This window comes from Passer montanus, unplaced genomic scaffold (genome assembly GCF_014805655.1).
Source record: "Passer montanus isolate IOZ18808 unplaced genomic scaffold, ASM1480565v1 scaffold53, whole genome shotgun sequence".
NCBI classification, from domain to species: Eukaryota; Metazoa; Chordata; class Aves; order Passeriformes; family Passeridae; genus Passer; species Passer montanus.
This window is the reverse complement of record NW_024370263.1, coordinates 1,117,343-1,134,051: the sequence shown is the minus strand read 5'-3', so window position 1 is coordinate 1,134,051 and position 16,709 is coordinate 1,117,343. Positions and strand designations below refer to the sequence as shown.

Genomic DNA, 16,709 nt, shown 5'->3' with positions numbered 1-16,709 from the left:
CCCCAATTTCCTTGGGTGCCTTGCTGCCACATCCAGTCAGGCCAATGCCACAGGGGTTAGTGCTGGAAGGACACGGGGCACAGCAAGGAAATGGCAGAAGGAGACCCCAAGGCAGAGCCCCATGTTACTCACCTCAGTCAGGCTGGCCCCGGCACACACAGCACGGGGAACGTCCTTCTCAGCCATCGAGCCCACCCGCGCGCTGCCCGTGAGGGGACCCACAGGCCTCCATCTTCCCGCCTGAGCTCCATCGGCACCGCCGCCCCGAGCCCCTGCGGCTTTTCACTGCAACACCCGGTGCGTGTGGGGCTAGCGCGGCCCCCTGCGCTGAGCTGAGCCGAGGTGAAGCAGCCTGAGGCAGAGAAGCCCCAGGACTCCCTTCTTCCCCTCAGGTGGCGCCGGAGTGCCCGGACCGGCTCCTTCAGCATCTTCAGCCCCTTCAGCTCCTTCTCCCGTGAGGGGACCCACAGGCCTCCATCTTCCCGCCTGAGCTCCATCGGCACCGCCGCCCCGAGCCGCTGCGGCTTTTCACTGCAACACCCGGTGCGTGTGGGGCTAGCGCGGCCCCCTGCGCTGAGCTGAGCCGAGGTGAAGCAGCCTGAGGCAGAGAAGCCCCAGGACTCCCTTCTTCCCCTCAGGTGGCGCCGGAGTGCCCGGACCGGCTCCTTCAGCCCCTTCAGCTCCTTCGCCCCTCACGGGCTCCCTCAGCGGCCAGCGGGCCGCTAGGGGGCGCTCGGCGGCCGCGGGGCAGCGCCGCCTGGCGGCGCTCCGTCACTGCCCCGGGCCCCACCGCTGTCCCTGTTCGCTTCTTCCCCTCAGGTGGCGCCGGAGTGCCCGGACCGGCTCCTTCAGCATCTTCAGCCCCTTCAGCTCCTTCTCCCCTCACGGGCTCCCTCAGCGGCCAGCGGGCCGCTAGGGGGCGCTCGGCGGCCGCGGGGCAGCGCCGCCTGGCGGTGCTCGGTCACTGCCACCACTGTCCCTGTTCGGTCACTGCCGTCCCTGCCCCGCTCCCATCACTGTCCTTACCTGCTTCAGGTCCCACCGCTGTCCCTGTTCAACACTGCCCTCCCTGCCCCGGGTCCCACCGCTGTCCCTGTTCAACACTATCCTTACCTGCTCCAGGTCCCACCGCTGTCCCTGTTCACTCACTGCCCTCCCGTGTCCCGTCACTGCCCTCACCTGTCCCATGTCCCATCACCTTCCCCCGCCTGTCCTGTCGCTGCCCCCGCCTGTCCCATCCCCTGCCACCAGCTGCCCCGTCCCCACCGCTGCCAGCAGCCCCTGGGCAGAGCTCTTCTCGTGGCCGAGCTGAGTGGGGAATGGACCCCGGGACTTGGGTTTGGGGACTGAAGGGCTCAGGTCGTTCCCCTGCTGGCCCCACCAATGCCCTCCCCATTCCAGCTGCATCACAAAACAAGCAGCCACGAAGTGGCTTTGGAAGAAAGTCCCAGTTTCTCCTGGCCCATGGTAGAAGCCAGCAGCTGCCAAAGTTTAACCCTATGGTGCACTCCAGTAATTTCTCCACCTGCCCTCAGGATTTGTTTTGCTTGGCACAAAGTCTGAGGGTGAGGAACAGTCTCAGGGAACACAACAGCATGCAAAATATACAGTGCAGAATAGAAAAATAAGCCATTTATATAATTGTGCATAATTTTATTTAAATTTTTCTTTATTTCAAAAATAATTAAGGGACACCATAAACAGCAGTAGACACATCAGTGGGGTTTGTAGTTTTGAGTCTCTCAAGATCAGATCTCTTGTGCCAGGTGCCATACAGGCACAGTCAAACAATTCTTGTCTTCAGGATGAATTCCCATAAAGATTCAGGGCCCCAGTCTCACTCACTTAAGTCAGTATTAAAACTAAAGTAGACTAAAAGGAATGCAGATAAGGTAAAATGAGTGGGTTTCTAGACTTGCCCTCCCTCCCCTAGAAGAACATTGGAAAAGATGCATCAAGCAAGAAGATATTTCCTTTCCCTTTTACTTGGGAAACCAAGACAGGAGAAGACTAAATCCCTAGTCCAAAGCTCTTTATGCTGTCTGTGGTAGCAGAAGGAAACTGTATTTCTCCATTGTCCTAGCTCAGTACTCAAACAGTTTGCTGCCCACCTCTGTCCTCCCCTGACCCAGCACAACCAGAAGCATCCTGGGGAATACGGCTGGAATACTGTAGGAGGGCAGGGATCGAGCACTGGAGCCCCTATGAGCTGTTTGAGTCAGTTCTGGTTGCTGTAGTTTATTACTTCCTTAGTCTACAGAACCACTTCCAGCTCAGACAAGCAGTCAAGATCATGCTAAAGAATTTAAAGCATTGAAAAAACCCAAGATTGATTCTTTAGGGACACAGCAAAAGTCTGATCAGTTCAAGTCCTGCTCCAGACTGCAGTCAGGATTAGTTGCTGTACTAAATTGTCCCCTCTGGGTATCACAAACTACAGGACTTCTGCACAGCGTCCTCCAAAGGGAGGAGGGTTTTCTGTCTCGTGATGTTAATTATTGTTGGAGGGGTTTGTTGAAGAAGATACCCAAGGGTCTACCTGCTGGTCTAGTTCTCGGGTGGTGCTCCGGACCTCAGCGGTCATTCTCCGAAATTTCTGCTGGTAGACAATGATGAGGATAACCAAGATAGCCTGGAGGAAAAGGAGGATGAAGAGAGAGAGCTGAGAGAGGAGAGCCAGGCTGCAGTACCACTGCTGGCACGTGGAGACGATCTCATCTTCTGTCAGGTAGGCGATGATGCGGCCGCGCAGGTGCTCCGGGGAGCTGCACCTCACATCCCGGTACAGGCTGCGGTTCTGCTGCCACTGCAGCCAGGAGCGCAAGTAGAGGATGTCACAGGTGCACTCCCAAGGGTTGCCCTGCAGGTAGACCACCTGGAGGCTCCTCAGGTTGTCAAAGAGCCCATTGGGAATAGAGGTGAGCCTGTTGGAACCGAGGTGGATGATTTCAGCCGAGGGACGGAACGCAGCGGGCAGGTTTTCTACAGTCAGGTTTTGCAAGGAGCAGTCAGTAACGGTGGTGGTGCACTTGCATGGCACTGGGCATATGGGTGTCACAAGTGGGAGGAAGCCAAGGAGGGACAAGAGAATTCCACTGTTCATTTTCAGCTGCAAACACTTCCCTGGTGAGATTGGATAAGGTGGAGACCAGACACCACACACTCCAGGACTGACACCACAGCCAAGGTCTTTTGTTGTTCTGTTCTGAGGATGAGCTTCTAAAGTTGGGTGAATTTGGTGTCCTCCACCAGCGACGCAAGAGCTCTGAAAAGAACAGAGTTAAAAGAGAGCAAATTCTGGTCTCTCACTAGAGGTGAAGGAATATTCATGGTCTTGCAACCCTGGATTTGAGGAGGGACAGGAATACATGGCTACTGGAAGGCTTAGCTGCAGCCATCAAATACATTTTCACTAGTCCTCAGAAGTGCACAAGAGCTGCTTGTGTTTTCAGCATTACTGGAGATGCATTATCAGGGTAGCCAAGAAAATTTCTGTCAAGGAATCAAAAACTAGAGTATGAACTTCCTCATGTCTTATTATAGCTCTAGATTACGTCTGTAAGCAAAGCTTCGTTCATGCCAACTGCAAGAGGAGATTCAGAAATAAATTTACTGTTACCATGAGTAAAAAATAGCCTTTCCAGCCCTGAAAAGAAGTAATAAACAGTTTTTGGCTGCAGAGAGGATGCTGACCACTGAGGATGGAGGCCAGTGGAGTTTTTCATGCCATACACTGCCCCAGCAGGTGAATAAATCACCTGTGCTGGGAGACACGGGTCAAGGAGCAGCTGTAACTTCTCCAGAAACAACTACACATACCTGCAAAAAGGCAGCATTTTTCTGTGCTTGACAAATTGTAATTGTCAATCAATTAAATAAAATTTTAAAAAAGAGTAGAAGGTAGCATTATTGACTTACCAAAGTAGCTCAGTCCTTGTTTTCTTGCTGGCTTTACAGCCCAAGAGAAAGGTCTCGAGGCAGCCCAGCCAGTGCAAGAGCGTGTGCATTGCTCTGCTCCCAGATAATCCCCTGCAGCTGGCTGCCAAGATAAGGGCCAGGCTCACCCAGGGACACCTCCCACATGAGGCCTTCCTGCAAGTGTGCTGCCTGGCTCCGGAAGCTGAGGCTTCACTGGGCAAAGTCTTCCAAGAAACGGGAGCTGACACTGCTCACAAGAACAGTTTGCTGGGAGATGCTGCCAGTACTGGGAACTGTGATTCTGGGCCCACAGGCTCAGCCCAACAGCAATGTTACAAAGTCTGTGGCACAGTAACTCAAAATGCACTTCAGACTGGAAGGTGATGTTACTGGTTGGGACCATACTCCCTCAGCACTGGGACCTTTGGTTTCCCATCTCATCAGGAAAACCTGGCAGAGTGGTGACACCCAGCACTTTCTGGGTGCTGACCCTCAGGTTTCCCTTGAAGCAGTGACACAACTCTACTACTTATTAGTGAAAGATCTGCTGATAGACATGGTCTTCCAGTCCATCCATCTTTCCAGAGAAATATTCTTCAAATGGCCCACAGCCCTTGACAAGTGCACTTACTGAGAAAGACTGACCACATGCTTTATTTAGAAGCTGCATTACACAAATACTCCAACAGCAAGTCCAAGGATCAAAACTACCTTCAGGCAGAATCACATCTTCTCATGGCCACCACATCTTCACAGACACTTCTCTGCATCAGCCTGGCCAGGCATACACTACACTCCTCAGCCTGAGGCCACCAGAATCACATCATGGAACTGCTGCCCCATTGAACTCAACTCTGTTACATTGTACTGTGGACATCCTAGAGACCAGAAATTATGAATGCTCTGAAGGTGCTCATGTTGAGAGAACTCAGGGGACAAAAAATTGCAGAATGTGGCCCTAACCGAGGGAATTTTTTTTATGCTCTGAAGAAAGCAAGTAAACTTTAAATTTCTACAAAATTGGAGCAGATAATTCCAGTTGTTTCACTGTGGTGGCCAGGCAGAGTGGGAAAGATATCTTAGGCTAACAAACTAACCCAGTTTTTCCTGCAGGGCCTGCTTTCCACTTGGGAGCAGCTCAACTACAGCAGGGTAAGTTTGTTCAGCAAACTTACCTCATCTCATGTGTTCAGTGCAATGTTTATCCACAGGCAGGTGTTCAGGCCAGGTGAGGCATGGAGCTGGTCTAGAGCCAGCCCCACTGTGGCTCTGCATGCAGCATGGGCTTGGCAATGCTCTCCTGGCTACTTACAAACTGGATTTCCTGGGACTGGATCTTGCCCAGCTGACCACTGATGATTTAGATACCACTCCTAGGGGAAGCTTGGATGTAGAAGAACCTTCAAGATCATCCTGCTACCTTCTGCAATAAACAGGCCAGAAATCCCATGCAGGAAACCTGCCTGAAACCTGCTCTGACTGAATTAGATAAAAGGAGAAACAGGGTCAGTTTTGCTCTCTCCTACAAATAATGCATCACCAATGCTGCTCAAGGGGGCTGAAAATTAAACAGAAAAAGGTTGGATTTTTGAATGTATTTATTTCACTGATCAATTCAGGTAGTAAACATTAATAATAATAATAATAACAATAATCATTTAATAAAATGGATATGTTTAAAAGGTTTCATTTTCTTTGTTCACAATGACAAAATGTTCAAACAGAAATTTACAAAAAAATATATAATTATAATAACCCAACAGATGGACAGGAAACATAGAGCCTAGGAATGGAGCAGGGGGTGAGAAAGGTGCATGGCAGGAGCAAGCCAGCATTAAAGCACAGCAGAGTTTGTGAGGAAGAGCAGGGAATGCCATTGCAGAGCACACGAGTGGGAGCCCCTCCTTTGAGGGGAGGCATGCAAGGAGGCAGCAAGGACTGCACAGGCAGGACCAGCACAGCAGTGGCACACAAGGAGTTCATGCCATGGATCCATCCTGTCAGGCACAGGGGCCAAGATGTACCTACAGCCCCAGCTGCAGCCTGGGATAGCTGTGGAGTGGGACACCATCCCTGCAGCCACTCACTCAGCAGAGGCATGGGAATGTGCCAGGGGGTGCAGGGATTGTATGTGAGCCTGTGGAGGGTTGTGTGAGGGGAGGTGTTCAATTACTTTCCTATCCACACTTCTCACTGCCAGAGCCACATGGCTAAGCTCCCTGTGTTCAGGAGTCTCTCCTCCACTTACTGTGAGAATTGATGCCACAGTACAACACACTCCTTAAATAAACAGATTCCACTTCCCAGGCCAGAATCTGAACCCCTGATGTCCCCCAAAATCAGTCTCTAGTCCCCTTCCAAGCAGTCCCTAAATTCTGGCACTCAGGCCAGGGAACATCCTACAGAGACATGGTTTCAGTGGTACCACCACCCCTCTGTGGAAGCCATCTCTGGTGCCTCACTCCTGTCTGGTTTTTCCTAAATGAAGCTTGAACCATCTTTGCCAGCTGGTAGCCAAAGGCTTCATCTCTCTGTAGAGGACAGGCTTGTGACCCTTGGCTTGATGGAGGAGCCACGTGCACTGAGCTGATGGAGACTTCCCCACGTGGAGGGATGGGCAGATCCACCTCAGCAGCCCTGCCTGGGACCAGTGCGCCCTGAGCTTCCACCAGCACACAGCACCTCTGTGCCCAGCCCAGCATGAAAGGTGTCAGCTGCTCTATGTCCATGCTAAAGGGAAAAGGTCTCCTTTGTCTTCCTGGAATTAATCTGTTTGAAAGAGGAAAATCTCCAGGTGGACAAGGCTCATTTGCAACAGAACATCTCCTCACCAAGATTAGGGCAAGAAAAGAGGGGACAGGTACTTCAAGATGTTTCCTTTTATGTTAGCACAGACAAAGCCAAGAACTCAGCTGTCCACCTTTTTGGAAAACCTGGAGGAAGCTCCTGTTTCAGGCTACTCCACTGCTCAAGTAAGCACATCATGCAAAGAAAGGTTACACTTCCTCTCAGGTGCCTTGGTCCTTCATGTTACTGAAGTCAAGCTGAATCCTTCTGCTCCCCTAGGATGGCACTGCCACTTATGAACCCAAAATAGGGGAGCATGGAAAAAACCCCTGAATATTGTTGAACACTGCTCTCGCCCAGCTTGCACAGCTCTGTCAAAGGGCTTCCATCCTTCCACATGGTGCCAGGGTCTCTCCCCTGCCCCTACAGCCCATGCACTGGCTAGGCAGAGGCTCTGTACAGTGAATAACTGGAACCAGCCAACCTACTCACCAGGGACAAACCCTGACAGGGACTCCAAAGCCCCAGGGAGGAATCAGACAAATGCAGTGCCCAGTAACAGAACCTAGGGCCTGGCTATTCCTGGCCAACACTGTGCTTCCTACCCAGGGAGATCTACTGGGGAGATCCAGAGATGGAGGAACAGATACAAAAAGGGAAAGGGGGCAGAGGAGTCAGCCAAGGAGCAGAAGGGCCCAGCCCATGGCTGCACTCCCTGGAGCCAGAGGGAAGAGCCAAGTGTCTCTCCCTCCAACAGCCCTGACTCCTGTGAGCATGGCAGTGCTGCTGGTGAGCCCTGCCCTGTCAGGCGCATCACACTCCAGGGCTCTGCTCTGGCTGCACTCAAGTTAAAAATACTGCAGGAAGCAAGAACAGGACAGGAGCTGCTGCCCAAAGAGAGCTTTTATCTCTGCCCAGCAGACCCACCAGCCTTCCCAGCACTAGGAAGAGGCAGGAAGAGGCAAGGAATAAGGAGGGGGAGAAGGGCAGGGGAGCAAGAGCCAAGCCTGCTGGGCTGTGCTCAGCCCCACTCAATGGCAGTCCTGCACCTGCCAGGCTGACCCAACACCTCCCACACAGACTGCCTGCAGATCTCTGATACAAGCCTACAGAAACTGCCTCTTCCCCCAGGAGAAGCCTGGAGCCAGCAATTGCTCATGGGACTGCAAAGCCTGGGGGTAGGGGGCAGGTCTGCATTTTGGGCTGGATTTCAGCCCTAGGGTTTCTACCCCCTCCAAAGCAGTCTTGGCAAGTGCTCTGGATGCCACAGTGCTTTTCAGAGCACACACTGGAGACACACTGCAGGTGATGACCAGAGCTAAACCATGAAACACCCTCACCCAGCTACTGCAGGACCTCAGGGTTCCTCTGCCAATGCCTCCAGCCTGCTGTGGGAGAAAACCATGGCAGGGAAAGTGCCCACTCCCATCACCTCCTTGCAGGCAACAGCCAACAACTCAACCTCTGCCAGAAAGATGTAACTGAGAAGAGTTTTCTTGTAACCAGCCTCAGGCACTCAGTCTTTTGCTGTTCAGTGCAAACATCCTGGAGTTTTCTTGACAGGAAGAACAAAACCAACCAATTAAACAAAAAATCCATAAAAACCTGGACAGGATACCAGGCAATCATCAGGACTCCTGAGCAGGTCAGTGCACAGAGGAACCCCCAGCCCCAGTTCTCTGGGCCAGCACTGTCCTCAGGCTGAGAAGCCCAAGCAGTGCAGGTCAAACTCACAGAAGGGTATGGCTGCCTTTACAATCCTTGTGCTGGCCCCAGACAAGGGGAACAGGGACAGGGGCACAGCACCTCAGTTGGGAGTAAACACTTACGTGCATTGACACAGATACTCTAAGTTTGTACACCAGAGAAACCAGGACTTTAAATACCAGAGCATTCCCAAACAAGATATTAGTACATAGGAAAGGGGGATCTTTTTCTTTTCTTATTTTTTTAGGATGCCTTAGAGATGTCCCAGGCTAGTTTCTTTAAAAAAAAAAAAAAAGAAAAAAAAAGAAATCAAAGAATAATTATTTAAAAAGAAATACACATCAGTAAACTGTTAAGTGAACAGCCTCCTCCACAATCCAGCTGGTCGAAAAGCCAGCACTGCTGCTAATAAATTAGAGGGTGCGGGTGCAGCTCTTGCCCACAAGTCTCTATACAACAGGAAACCTTTTCTAAATGTTCACAGCTCTTGCCAGGTCTCAGATGGTCACTGGGGGATCCCCTCTGCCCTCCAGGTACCTGCCTCTCACTGATCCTGCATCTGCTGCTGCATCTTCTGCAGCATCTCTTGCATCCGCCGTAACTGCAGGAGACACAGGAGAGAGAGTCAGACAGGGACCAGCAGCTCCACACTTGGCAGCCCCCTGGAGCTGACCAGGGGATCCCTCAGGGGTATTAACTCCTGCCTGAGCACAGAGGCACCTGTGTCTGGGGTGGAAGGCAGCTATGTTTCCCTGACAGAGGAAGCCACGGCTTTCAACCCTGTCCCCCACCCCAGGAGCCCACAGGAGTGGGAAGCATCAGGACCCTCCATGGGGCAACCCTGGAGAAACTCCTGGGGTTCCAGCTCCAACATCCAGGAGGCACAGGCAGAAATGGTACTCACCTCTTCATCCTTCATCTTAATCAGCTTCTCTGTCTCTGTGTCTGGTGTTGGGAGAGGCAGGATAGGAATGGGGCTTTCTATCCTGTTGTCCTGAGTCAGCTTGCTAGAGAGATGGAGAGAAGGGGGAAGAGCAGTCACTCGTGGTCCAGGATGGCTGGCTTTGGTGCCACCACACAATGACTGTCACTCCCCATGGCACAGCCACCAGCAATGCAGCATCACACACCCAACCAAGTGGAGGGCTCGTAGGGCAATCCAGTCCAGAGCTGTGGCATGCACTTGGATGGAGAATGAGAGCTCCTGCTCAGCAGGTGGGAGGCATGAGACAGGCACAGCACAGCAGCATTGCTCTTAGGGCTGGGTGCCCATGACTGCAGGTAGGGGACACAGGAAGGAGATGATTTTCTTTCAAAAGACAGGAGCTCTCAGTACTTGAGAGGGAATGGTAGTAGCCAAAGAAGTCTGGGCTGAAATTGGAACTTCACGATGCCACTTGCACGTGTTCACCACTTGGAGTCACCATTGGCTCATTATTGAGACAATTCCAGCCTTGGAGCTTAGGCTCTCCTACCAAAACAACTCCCTAGAACTGGCCCTTTGCTGCTTTTATGAAACTTGTTCACTGGCAAGGAACTAATCATGGCATGAGAAACAGTACCAAACTGAAGCTTTCTCTAGGCCTAGCAACCACTTTTTCACTGTGCTCTTCTTTTAATAGACACACAGCCTAACTAAATAGCAGCTGTGACACTGCTCACCCAGCTCTAGCATTTAGCATAGTTATTTTGGGACTCCATATACTTGCTGCTGAAAAAAACAGGCTTGTCTGCTATGCAAAAGTACAGGGATACACTGCGTGTCAGGAGAATGTGCCAACCTGCACGTTGGCACACATGCAGGACTGCTCCTTGCCATTCTGCTCTGCAACATGGCAGCACAGAGCTACCCAGCCAGGGCTGGCAGGAAGTGAAGGCATGGTTCACAACAGAGGAGCCAAGACCTACTTAAACACAAAATTTTTCACCAGTATATCAGTCATGGAAGGGAGAAGGAAAAGTAGAGGTCTCAAATGAGAAGCCTGTGAGTGTTCTCTCTTCTGTTTTCTGATCATTCTGACAAAAACCACAGAGCATCAAATGCAAAGGGAAGACAATGCAGAGAAATCTTTGAAACTGTGTTGTCTTACTAATTGCCTGGGCCCTGTTGTCTGAGAAACAACAGCATTCCCAAGGGTCATGCTATTATTTAGACGTAACTACAAACCACAGAATGCATTCCTGTTCAGCAATGCACACAGCTATCCCTCACCAGAGAGATGGTTTATCCCATTTTATTTGGCTGGATGTATTTAATCCACTGCTCTTCAAAAGAATCTTCAGGCCTATTTCTTTATATCTGCATGGGGAATCCTCAGACAGGAATGTGGATTCTCAGAAGCATTCCTGCTTTGGGTTCAGGCTGTGGGAAACATGCTTGGATTTGCTATTTTAGTTCCCAGTGCCATTCCTGGAGGCTGCAGCCCAGCAAGTCCCCAACAGATCCACAGCCTCCTGACCAACGAGCTGTTGTGAGAGCACCCCCAGCTCCACAGAGGGTGACAGACCCCTCCCACCAGAGGTGGGACCCACCTGGTCATCTGCTGGATGCACTGAGCCCGGTAGTTCTCGTAGTGGACATCACAAGTGACGTCCTTCAGGTCGTGCATGTGTGTCCGGATCAGCATGTTCCGCAGCTTCACGAAGTCGCAGTGTGCCTGGTTCTCCACTGGGGAAGCAACAATGGGAGAGTGCTTGGATATCACACCCCACCAGGCCTCTCCAGGAGCCCCTTCTCAGCTCCTGGACACGCAGACTGGACTAAAGCCCCACCCAGGGCTCCTTCCTCATCGTCCCCTGCCACTGTCCTGGCGCAGGCCTCAGTGGGGCTCTGCACTGCTCACCCTGAGCCAAGGCTGCTGAAGGCACCGTGCTCCTTGTACCTTCTCTGTGTACAAGGATTTATTAAGCACATACAGCAGAGCCCTGAGAGGGGATCCCATGTAATGGGATGTCACTGTTATAACCACAGTGAGCACAGCTGGTGCTGGAGGTAAATTGCTTGTCTGATCAGAATTTAGGACTTATCAAAAGGCCCCTGTAGACAAAATCAGCCCCTGAGGGGCAAAGCCAAGAGCAGGCAATGGAGAGCTGAAAGAGCTGCTGTTGCTATGGGGAGCCTGGCTCCAGACAGTGCTGTGGGAAGCACTGTGCTGCTGTGATGATCTCCATTTGCCTCTGCAGGGCTGGGGAAAACCAGCTGTATCAGGCACAGGAGTTCACAAAGTTGATCCTACTGCCAAATGCCAGCATCCTAACAGGCACATCCCCCTCTGGAGCCATTGAGGGAGCAGAGCCAACAGCTGAGCAGCTCGAGCAGCCAGCACAGCTTTTGGGATCTAAAGCTGCAAGGTCTTAAAGCAACAAACCAGCAAGGGTAAATCAGCAACAGCAGCAAAAGCCATTCCAGGGTTATTCTGCCTAAGGGCTTTATGAAATTTCTCCCTTTAGAAGGGAAGAAAGTTGGAGACAAACACTGTGCACCAGCACAGCCTTCAGCCCAGCAATTCCAGCACTTACAGGAGCAGCAGCAGAGAAAGGAGTACATGAGGGTTTCCCATTGTTTGGCTGAAAACAACAGCTTCTCCCCAGAAAATAAACAGGCAATGCCCAGCCTGCCCTGCTTCACAAGAAGCCATGTCACAGTGCTCATTAAAGCTTAGGCACTCATCCATTCACACTGGAGCCTCTCTTCCTCAGTCTGCAATGGGAGGGTTGTTGATGTACTCCCAGCAACACAGACCTCCTGAGCCAGTCCCTGTGCCTCTGTCTCTACCCCACCTTGTCCCCTACCATGTGCCAAAGGTGGCACAGGCAGTCCCAGCTCTCCCCTGCCATCCCTGCTGGAAATGCCTGTCTGTCCTTGCCCCGTCCCTGCCTGCCCTGCTCCCAGTGCTCCCAGGCTCCGTGCTTACCTTCCACAATGCCCCAGGGGTAGAGCCGGCCCCGGACCCGCTGCCCTTTCGCCTCCACCACGGTGTTGCTGCCGATGACGGCAAAGGGGGCGCTCTCCTGGAACGAGAGGCACCGCAGAGCCCGGCTCAGCCCCGGCTGCCATGGATCCCTCTCCGGGGGCCGAGCTCAGGCACAACAGCAGCAGGAAGGTGCTGGGAGGAAAGGCACAGGGACATCCACGGGTGCCACAGAGCAGGGTGCACAGCCCAGCTGCAGAGAAAAGCCTGAAACACGGGGATCTACAGGCAGCCTAGCTCCCAGCCTGAGCTCAGCTGTGTCTCTGCAGGTGCCTGCATCCCTTCATTAAGGGCAAGCTCTACAAGGAAGCCAGAGCAAAGAGACTGGGACACCAAGCAAGTGGGACAATGTATGCCAAGAGCAGGAATGTACAGACTGTGCTCTTCTCTGCTTAGAAGGGAGTCAAAGCCCATTGCCCACCTCTGGCAGGAGAAACAAGGCCATGCTGCATGTACACACAGGCTTGGGAGGCAGTGAGGACTGGGCTGCTGGGGCCTCCAGATATGCCTGTATGATCATGTTGTGTCCCCCAATGGAACTAATGTGTCACAGTGGTGCCTAATCACTCACAAATCTCTCGTCCTTGCTGATGGCATCACCCAGAAACAGGTGCTCAGAACTGCTGTACAACCCAGCCTTCATCTTAAACACACAGGCTGGGGCAGATGGAGGAAAGACTGACACTGCCTGGAGGGAGAGCAGAAGGGCCATGAGTTCGTGCCACACTTGACTTCATGGCACCAGCAAGGACATCAGCACCTTCTCCAGCCACCTGCCACATGAGGCAAGGCTGCTCCCTGGGCAGCAGTAGCACAGGCCTTCAGCACAAGCAGGGCAGCTCTGGCTCCTTCTGGACTCACACACCCATGAGCCTGATTCCCCAGACCCTGCTGAGCAGATTTCTTACCTTCAGCTCTCTGTCTTGCTGCTTGAACTCCTCATCTTCATCAGAGTCACACTCAGGGAACTGATACACTTTAATGCCAAATTTGTCGATCTCTTCCCGGATCTACGTCCATGCAAGATAAAAAGATGTAAAACTCAACAATACAGAAATGCTGGTTTTATTCTGTTTGTGCTACCATGGTTTGCTATAGCCTAAAGGTGGCAAAAGGATTTGATGTTTCTTCTACAGTCAGCATCTCTGCTGAGAGCAGAGCACAGCTGCAGCTGTATGTGCAGATACTGTGTATGTGTGTGTGTGTATATAGACACACAAACACGCTGTAGAGACACATAAATACATATATGTACAGGCACATAAATACATATATGTCTATCTGCCCTCCCTCCTCAGCTCATCCCTGCCACTGCTTCAGGGATAACCTGTACAGAAGGAGCATCTCACCCTCTCTTTCAGCTTCCGGATCTCAGAGGGGATCAGGCAGTCGGCTTTGGCAATCAGGGGCACAATGTTGACCTTCTCATGCAGAGCCTTCATGAACTCAACATCCACAGGCCTCAGCCTGCAGCAGAGGTGAGGGACACTGTTAGCAAAGACACACTGGGCAGCTCCCCCTCCAGCCTCTCTCACCCAGCCAGCACAAAGGGAAAAGGACAGCACTGTCACAAGAGCCTGCAGAGGCACTGGGACAGCCCTCAGCCAGGGCTGCACCTCCAGGAAAGCTCTCTCCAATTTTAGCTGCTCAGTGTCTCATACAGACACTGGCTGGGTATTTGCTCCCTTGCAGGCCAAATACTGCCCAGGTCACAGCCTGGGGTCTCCCTCCAGCTGTCCTGTACCACAGGCAGCCAACACAGCCCCTTCAGCTGCTCCAGGCTAGGCTGACACGTGAGCCAGCAAGGGGCAGGGACTGAAGGCAGCTTAAAACTCCCTTTCCTACACATCAGTCCAGCTTGGCTAGCTAGGAACATACAAGTCTGCATGGCATTATTTCCCCTGGTTTTCAAATCAGGCTGTAAGGCCTGAGGGAGACTTGCTGTGTCTGTTCACAGGCTGTCTGTCCTGCCAGCGAGGAGAAGGGAGTGCTGTGATGCTTAGCAGAGGGAGAACATCCAGACAGCTCCTCTCCTGTGCAAACAGCCCTGGCAATGCACAAACTACTACAGGGCAATCCTGGGGCACAAGGGTCTTCCCTCTGGACTGAGTCAGCCCCCAGGCCTGGAGTTTGGGCTCTCACCCGTGCCCAAAGGGAGAGATGAAGTAGAGGCAGCAATGCACTCGGTTGTCCTGGATGTTCTTCCGGTTCAGGCCACTCTCATCACGGAAATACTGTTCAAACTGCTGGTCAATGTAGTCAGTGATGGGCTTCCAGCTGGGAAGGGCAATTCAATCAAAACAAAACCATCAGTAGTGTCTCCTGTCTCCTAATGACTGTGAGGTTAAGGACAAAAAGGGAGGCAGCTGTGCCCTGCTCACCACTCAGTGTTGTTAACAGCATCTCCAAAGCCTGGTGTGTCCACTATGGTCAGCTTCAGCTTGACACCCTTCTCCTCAATGTCCACTGTGTGCTTGATGATCTCCACTGTCTGGTTGATCCTCTCTTTGAACAGGAACATGTGAGTTAAAGCCAGGCAGTAATGCTGGGGATCCCCACTACACCCATGACAAGCCAGCTCCCTTTCACCACTGAACACAGGGGAGTAACACAGGTTTCAAAAACCCCAGATCATGCTCCAAGGAGCTCAAGGGGGTGGTACTGCAGGGGCCAGCAGCAGGCAGACAGACTCCAAGAAGATACACAAGCCTCTGAAGTGCCTGTAGCCCAGCTGCTCTGAACATTTTGTCCAGTCTGGGGAAGGGGAATCCCTACCATACTCCAGCATCCAAGAACAAAAGACAAATCTCAATATCTCATCCCAAAGGGCTAGTGCTGCTCTGCAGCTTCATCTTCCCTTCAAAGGACAGAAGGGCCCTACAGCCAAACCGTTTTTGCTCAGTTCTAGTGCCTTAGCAGGCACAAAGGAGAGCAGAGCCAAACAAGAGGGCTGGGATCCAGCCAAGCTTGTAGCTGCTGCTGAAGCAAAGAACCAAAGTGCTTGTCCTTAGGACAGTCCCATTCACCCCACTTTGCCCCAACTTACCCTCTGCATTGAGGAGCTTTCTGTCTTTGTAGAGGTCTGTCAGGAACAGGCTATTCACCAGCGTGGATTTACCCAGACCCGACTCTCCTAATTGACAGAGTGCAAAGGGGAGGAGGAGTAAGCAAGCAACATGACCCACTAATTGACTTACAAATGAAACTTTGAACAAGGCTTTGAATCCTGAGCCAGAGGAAGCAAGAGAGACAAACTGTCAGGAGCTGTTTATTTGCACTACATTTTTCCAGCAGTGGAAAGACTTTTGCTGCAAGATGTCTCAATCCTTGTAAAAATGGGATCTCCAGCTCCCCATTCTTCCTCTCCTTCCTTCCCCCTGGTCTCTGTTCAGCCCTGCCTTCACCACCCAGAGCAGTCACTGGTGGAGGAAAAGCTTGCTCGAGTGGGTTATGGGGGGTCAGGAGGGGCCTGTTCCTCCTGGGGGAATGTCACAGGCTGGGGAGCAAAGCAAGGCCTGAGACAAGCACCAGAACAGAGGGAGGGGAGGATCCAGGCGCTGTGGGAGCACCACAGGGAAGTGAGGAGAGCTGCTTCCCTCCACATTCCCACCGTGTGGCCCAGCCACCTCCATCCACAGGCAGGCTCACCTGCAACCATCAGGGTGAAGTCGAAGCCCTTCTTCACGGATTTCCGGTGCACCTGGTTGGGCAGAGTGGCAAAGCCCACGTACTGCTTCTCATGGTCCTGCGGGGCAGAGGGGCACGGCAGCAGGTCAGAGTGTGCCACCCCAGCCTCGCACAGTGACAGGGAGTGGGACTCAAAAAGCCCCTGGGGCAGAGCCCAGGGCTGGAGGAGAGGTGGGTTACTGTCCTGGCAGCAGTGCAGGGCAAGGCACACACCTCATCTGGGCTTAGGGACCTGGCCCTTCCCACAGCTGAGCACAAAGGGACATGTCCCAGCCACAGCCCTGCTTGGCTGCTCTCCCAGCAGCTTCCCAGCACAGAGAGCACAAGGGAAACAGCACATCCCACCAGAGAGCACATCCAGGCTGCTGACAGACAGCCTTCCTAACTCTGCTTCATCTGCACAGTCACAGCCTCCCTTCACAGCAGGGTCACCAAATGCCACCTCTCCCCAGGTCATTTCCACATCCCTCCCTCCAGAGGCACGTGTGCTACATGATGGAGAGCTCTGTAATTAGCACCCTGGGGCTTGCACAGTCCTGAGCCATGTCTAGAGGAAGGTACAGTGGCTCAGCTTCTGCTTGACCTGAGAGGGGATTATTTCTTGCTGTGTCACAGCCACTCCTGGCTGAATAAGAGGAA

The 16,709-nt window shown here is 52.5% G+C and overlaps 2 protein-coding genes across 5 annotated transcripts in view; both read right to left on the bottom strand.

Moving 5' to 3' along the window:
• Positions 1–1,636: 1,636 nt before the first annotated feature.
• GP1BB (glycoprotein Ib platelet subunit beta) lies at positions 1,637–5,363 on the bottom strand. The gene is made up of 2 exons (XM_039724582.1): positions 3,919–5,363; positions 1,637–3,265 (listed from the first exon to the last, which is right to left on the bottom strand). The coding sequence occupies exon 2, from the start codon at positions 3,101–3,103 to the stop codon at positions 2,492–2,494; it is 612 nt and encodes a 203-aa protein (XP_039580516.1). The 5' UTR covers positions 3,104–3,265; positions 3,919–5,363; the 3' UTR covers positions 1,637–2,491.
• A 135-nt stretch (positions 5,364–5,498) lies between these two features.
• The window catches only part of SEPTIN5 (septin 5), a 42,250-nt gene continuing 31,039 nt past the window's right edge, over positions 5,499–16,709 (bottom strand). For all 4 annotated transcript variants that reach the window (XM_039724577.1, XM_039724578.1, XM_039724575.1 and 1 more), the window contains 10 exons: positions 16,032–16,128; positions 15,430–15,516; positions 14,765–14,888; positions 14,526–14,660; positions 13,733–13,850; positions 13,292–13,393; positions 12,327–12,423; positions 10,945–11,080; positions 9,317–9,419; positions 5,499–9,013 (listed from right to left, as the gene is read on the bottom strand). In XM_039724577.1, coding sequence (XP_039580511.1) covers positions 8,957–9,013; positions 9,317–9,419; positions 10,945–11,080; positions 12,327–12,423; positions 13,292–13,393; positions 13,733–13,850; positions 14,526–14,660; positions 14,765–14,888; positions 15,430–15,516; positions 16,032–16,128 — 1,056 coding nt within the window. In that variant the 3' untranslated portion in view covers positions 5,499–8,956. The remainder of the gene's footprint in view (positions 9,014–9,316; positions 9,420–10,944; positions 11,081–12,326; positions 12,424–13,291; positions 13,394–13,732; positions 13,851–14,525; positions 14,661–14,764; positions 14,889–15,429; positions 15,517–16,031; positions 16,129–16,709) is intronic.

Excerpts from the sequence above, each read along its gene's own strand:
- GP1BB (XM_039724582.1), bottom strand. The coding sequence starts at position 3,103 with ATGAACAGTGGAATTCTCTTGTCCCTCCTTGGCTTCCTCCCACTTGTG.